Source organism: Hyposmocoma kahamanoa, unplaced genomic scaffold (assembly GCF_003589595.1).
Source record: "Hyposmocoma kahamanoa isolate Upper Pololo Valley unplaced genomic scaffold, ASM358959v1 63, whole genome shotgun sequence".
Taxonomy (NCBI): domain Eukaryota; kingdom Metazoa; phylum Arthropoda; class Insecta; order Lepidoptera; family Cosmopterigidae; genus Hyposmocoma; species Hyposmocoma kahamanoa.
In genome coordinates, this window is record NW_020653851.1 from 12,329,920 (window position 1) to 12,336,126 (window position 6,207).

The 6,207-nt window shown below is 35.7% G+C and overlaps 1 protein-coding gene across 2 annotated transcripts in view; it reads left to right on the forward strand.

Moving 5' to 3' along the window:
- Positions 1-1,962: 1,962 nt before the first annotated feature.
- The window catches only part of LOC113230278, a 21,352-nt gene continuing 17,107 nt past the window's right edge, over positions 1,963-6,207 (forward strand). The window contains exons 1-2 of one of the 2 annotated variants that reach the window (XM_026464134.1): positions 1,963-2,039; positions 5,752-5,920. In XM_026464134.1, coding sequence (XP_026319919.1) covers positions 2,033-2,039; positions 5,752-5,920 — 176 coding nt within the window. In that variant the 5' untranslated portion in view covers positions 1,963-2,032. The remainder of the gene's footprint in view (positions 2,040-5,751; positions 5,921-6,207) is intronic. The other variant, XM_026464135.1, reaches the window with a different exon arrangement.

A 6,207-nucleotide genomic window follows, 5' to 3' on the forward strand; every position in this document is an offset into this window, starting at 1 on the left:
AGTTTACTGTAATCAAAGCAAGAATGTAATTATTACAATTATTAAAAATCAGTTTCAACATTCAAGCCATACATTTGCATGTCTATGTCATAGATCTGTATAGGTTTACTGTTAATAATTATATAATAAGAACTTGTTAAATGTATTCTAGCAAATAAAGGATTTGACTTTGACTTCGTATAAAAAAATAAATAAATAAGGACATGGTGTTAAAGTTTGGATTTTGTTAATTTTTGGTACCTCAGTATAAACAATTTTTCTTTTCTGTATTGGTACCCATATAATTAAGCATAGTAATCTTCTTACTCAATTTGAAAGCCAAGCTTTTAGTGCTTTAATAAATGCCTACAATGCCCTATCCAATGCCTTTTCCAATCTCCGGATATGATGTCAATCTTTTTTATTACATTACATCTTAGAGAATGGAAAAATATGCTTAATTAAGATTAAGCATGTTTTTTCCATCCAAAGTCCAGTCAAGTCAAATAATCACTTATTCCATAGGTGAAATTTTTACACTTGAAAACATTGACCTACCAACAAAAGGTCAATGCTTGAAAAAGTCATTTTTTAAAGCTACTACTCGTTCGCTACGCTGACCTCCCTGAGAAGATCAAGCAAGAAACTCTAGCAATAGAATACATTTTGAATCATATTTGTGTGGAGTCTAGACTCAGGTTGTCTTTCCATACATCTTTATCTAACACGTAGTCTACAATTTTGTAACATGACTTTTCAATTAAAATACTTTTAATGTTAGTTTTAAACTTAGGAAATTGTAAACTTAATATATGCTCCGGAATCTTATTGTGAAACTACTAGAATTTAAATTTACTAGAAATATTTAAGCGAATGTAAGTGTGGAGGAGGATTCGCCAAACTTGCGTTCGTTTTTTCTGTTACGTTTCTGACAATATCTATTTAAGTCCTTGCAATTTATTTTCATTTTGTATTTGAAAACGAAAAATCTATATTAAATTGTAAAAAACCTAATTTAAAAAATTATATTTGGGTCTTGAACACTTATAAAAAAGCATTATTTCCAACGTAGAATGATTATTAAATAAAGGGATAATATTATTGGATCTTCAAAAAAATAATTGATCTATTGATAATATGTACTTTTTTTAATAAACGATATTTTTTTTATGTTTGATGTACATATTAACTGTTCCACCTATATTAGTTGATCTACGTATAAATATAAATGAATTGCATTCAAAGTAACACTATTATTACGTTTAAGCATACTAAATTAATATTTGGTATTGAAAATAATATTTGATTCTCTTTTTTTACCATTGGTCTTTTCTTTTAACGATTGATGACATTTTTAACCAGTATATATTTTGATATTGATCTCCTAATAAATCTTGGTTGCGCCATCCATTCAGTAGGTTAGGTTAGTACATAATAATAAAAAGCATTTATTTCAGACATAACAAATCCATAGAAGTATATGAAAAAGCATCAGCAAGAAGCCAATTTGCTTGCGTTTCCGAACATGTTTTCAGGTCAAATCATATTATTATTCAAATATAATCAACATTTACTTTTAGGAAATGAAACTATTTTTCCGGATTTACTTTGTTTTAAAAATAAGTATCTAAATTTTGTTTTTAATGCTCATTTTGTCTTAATTTTGAGACCCAACATAAAAGTATAGATTAAAATATTTATCGATTTAGTTTATTTTATGTCTTAGAGATAGAAGATCAATGATTAAAATGAATGACCGTTTAGATATTTTTGTCTGCTCCTGCTTTTGCAAATTTAAAAAGATCATTTAAATACATGCTTTAATACGTAAAAAAATTATTTCTTAGGAAAACTAAATCTTTTTCTTACAAAGAGATTACAAAATAATACAAATTAATGACAGAACAAAAGAATTCAGTACATTCTGTGTCAAAGTCTACAACAAGTCGAAAATGCTAGGTCAAGAAAAGAAATCTGTAAAACTTTTATTCTGAAATCTTAAAAAGCTGTATCAAAGACTGTTTCTAAAGTTTGTTGAAAGAAAGTTTTCAGAATGGACGGTAAGCGTTATCATATATTTGTTTTCTCCGTTATTCAAGGAAGTGTACAGAACGTTTGTGCACATTGCAAATTTTTTTTCAATTTTTGAAAGATTTTTGTTTGAGAATTCACTTCTTTATGTTACGAAAACGCGAGGGCCAACACTGCAACAACTACGCAGAAGGTCTAAAAGCGGGTCATACTTGACAGGCTAGCGTTATAATATTGTGAAATAATATCATTAAAACGTGTGTTACACAACGTGTTATTATTTATATATGTATACGTTTTATTTTAAATTTAGTCTATTATCGGGTTTTGCCGTAAATTAATTAGAAGTAATAACTAAAACTGCTTAAAACACCAACTTGGTTATAAAGTGTTGTCGAGAAGTACTAAAGTATCCAGTATCGTAGATAATTAAAGACTAGCAGAGTATTCAGAGACTATATAACACGCCAAAATGTCTTCATCACTCGAGGATGACATGGTCTCACAAGCGGCATACTGCAGAATTTTATACCGAGAACATACCGACACGATGAAGGCGTTAACAGTATCCTTACGGTCACGAGCATACTGATGTCGCGCCACTACCTCACCGACAAATCAGAAAACAGCCTTAACAGCAGTCACTGACTCATGAAGGGATTTTGGTAGCAATAGAGCTCCTTGTGAAAGAGTTCGTCCGGGGTAGCACCTTGCCTATTTCTGCCGCCAAGCAGTAATATCAGCATTACTGTGTTACGGTTTTGAAGGGTAAGGGTGCTGGTGAAATTACAGGCACATGGGACTTGTCAACTTATGTCTCAGGGTAACGGGCACAGTGGTAGTGTCTCTCAGATCTTTGTAATTTAAAGTTCAGAGTGGCACTGCAACTGTTATGGACAGGCGTGTGGCTTACCATCAGGCACACGACTTGTTTGTCCCGTCACTTGATGTTATAAAAAGTTTAAAAAAAAGAAAAGGACTAATAAGGGTCAGCGCAAACCGGCGGACGGGAAGACAGAGGACATTAAATTTATCAATGTATATTTTATACTATTACAATTAAAATAAGCCGTAAAAAATAACAAAAGCTTCATAGTCTTCTCAAAATCTTCCATCGCTAAGTAGATGTTACCTGACATAGCTGGCAACAGGTTAGGGAAACACAGTCGTTTCGATACGAGAAAATTCTACACGGACTTATACCTGCCCAGAAAAGATTCAGACCAGAGATACCTAACAATCTGAGAGCCCAATTGACTCGTCACCACTCGAATGAGCTTTCCGACATCGAAGAGGTTTGAGAATAGGATAGCACTCGGACAGCTTAAGAACAACAAATTAGAATGAAATTCCGATAAAAAAACATTTGAAACAATTATTTTGTTGCTGTAAGGATGAACTTGAATTTCTTATATATTATATGCACACTGCGTATTTTGTACGCGCCAACGACGAGCGCGCGTTTTACAAACGCACGCGTTTACAAACCGTAAATGCGTGTCATCTGCGCGTATACACGCCGCAAACGCAAAATTTTGAAACAATTATTTTGTTGCTGTAAGGATGAACTTGAATTTCTTATATATTATATGCACACTGCGTATTTTGTACGCGCCAACGTCGAGTGCGCGTTTTACAAATCGTAAATGCGTGTCATCTGCGCGTATACGCGCCGCAAACGCGCTGAAGTCGCGTTAATAAGAGATAATTTTAATTTTAGTTTTGTTTGTTAATTTCAATTAGTTTTTGTCGTGCCGTCGCGTCGTCGGCGCGTGCATAGGGTTAATAAGTAAGTCTGACCTACATGGGAAGTACCTTCTCACTGCTAGGTACTTCGTTAATCATTAGTAAATCTTTAATCATTAAGTAGATCTATAAATTGTGTAAGAGCGTGCGTGTTTCTAGTTCGCCAGGAGATTATCTTCTGTAAAATGTATACTTTTTGAAAAATAAATTTAAAAAAAAAGCAAAAGCGCCGGGAGAGGACAGAGTAACAACAGAGCTCATTAAAGTTGGCGGAACTACCTTATTAAAGGACCTAGCCAAGCTTTTTTAACCCCGTTTTTTACACTGGTAGGTACTATACCAGAAACATGCAGCGAGATTGGGGTGGTCCGGTTTTTCAAAAAGGGGCCCAAGACCCTTTTGAGATACTACCGTCCCATCTCGCTCCTTATTTATGTATCCAAGCTGTTCTCGAGAATTGTAATTGAGACAGGGAGTCTTCAAGATGCTGGAGTGAGAGGGACGAGGTATCAATATCAACGAGCAGTACATCTCACATCTTAGATTTTCAGATGATATTGTAATAATAGCATAATCTCAGCGAGTAAGTCTCGGTATGAACTTGGACAAAACGAAAGTTCCAGGTCCTAAATACAGTTCTGGTAACAGATCCCACGGTCACATGTGCGTTAAACACACGTGACCCCGGGACCTGTAACCGTCGGTGGTACACTTAAAGTTGTGCATAGTTTTGGCCCAAATACCCAGTTTGGCAGGTATAACTTTGAGAAGCAAGCCGACAGGAGAATTCATTTTGGGCTGGACGGCATTCGGAAAGCTGAGCCACAATGTTTCAGGTTGTCAATCTCACAAAGTATAAAAACAAAGGCATTTAACCAGTACATTCTACCAGTGCAGTTATAGGTACTCTACGTAGCCTACGCGTGGACATTAACAACAAGCCTCATCCACAAATTTAAAGTCGCTCGAAGTGCTATGGAGCGAGATATACTTGTAGTTTCTCTGATGGACCGAATACCTAATGAAGTCATACGTCAGAGATCTAAAATGACCGACATAGCTCGCAAAATCAGTAAGCTTATGTGGCAGTGGGTCCTCCGATGAAACAGACTTATTCTAGAGAGGCAACCACGTCAAGAAATATGTACATTACGGACGTCCTGCGGCAAGATGTATGAACGATCTACGAAAGGTGGCCGGCAACGGCTGGATGTGGGCGGCACAGGACCAGGACTGGCGTGCTTAATTAGAGGCTTATGTCCGTGCCATGCCAGTGGATGCGTGCTTCAGACTGTAAACCGTCAACCCGTAAATAGATGTAGAGTATTCAAAACTATTACCCTGCACTAGTTACATTCATATACGTGTCAATAAATTACCATCAAAATTGGCACTTGTGTTGTCACACAAATGACTTTATTTAGATCTTGCCAAGGAAGGGAGTGGTTGTATTCTTCAAAGTGGTCTCGTTTCCTAATTCTGGGTACTGATCATATATATTATGATTTCATTTAAGTACGAAACTCCACATGAGTTTACTCCATTCGTTTATCGCATGAATCAAAGATTTCGTAACCGGAACTCAACTTACTAATAAAGTTGTAGTTTTCTCATTCAAGAGATACAAATAGACAACAGCAAACAGAAAAAGACAAGAAATAAAAATGATTTCATAGGCCATAGGTTAAAAGAAAAAAAAAGAAAAGAAAAAAAAGGTTGCAGCGTAAAACACTGCAGATCCTGCCAAGGAATTACCTACCCCATAATTAGGTACCTAATTGGTTGGTATGACGCGGTGAACTTGACTATCTCGTATCTTTAATTAAAAAGTAAAACTTAGCTAGTAACTTAATGTAAAAAAAAATCTACTATTGCCCCATTATTGCAATTGCCCAAGGCGTAATTGCAACTGTCTCGTATGGTGTAGTTGCAATTGCGCCTATTTATTCGTATAACTCTTTTTGTGCGGCGGATAAAGAATTACATTATATTTAGACGAGATGCCAAGGAAAATGGGGGCATACCCGCCTTACGCGCCGTACAATGTAACACCCATGCCGCCAACGGTCGAAGGCACTATTGGCGCCGGCCGCGTAATGCGCATCAAAGCTAAGCCGAGATACCTTAAGTCGGGGACCAAGCCGCCAAGGCCAGCAAGACCGGGGTAAGTTGTGTTTTACAGCAATTTAAAAAGCAATTCTACCAATGTTGGAAGCAGTTATCGGCCATTCTCACAATTTTGTGTTCCCAGCGTAATTACCGTAGCCATTTTTTTCTCTCGCTTATTATAATAATATATATAACATCACCTTGGCGTATACCTCTTAGTATTGGAATAATCGTTGAACTGTGCTGTTGGTGTACCGTTATCGTGACTGTTTTATGTAGATTTTTTGCCAACGTAATATACATGAGTATATTATATACATGAGTATATTATATACATGAGTA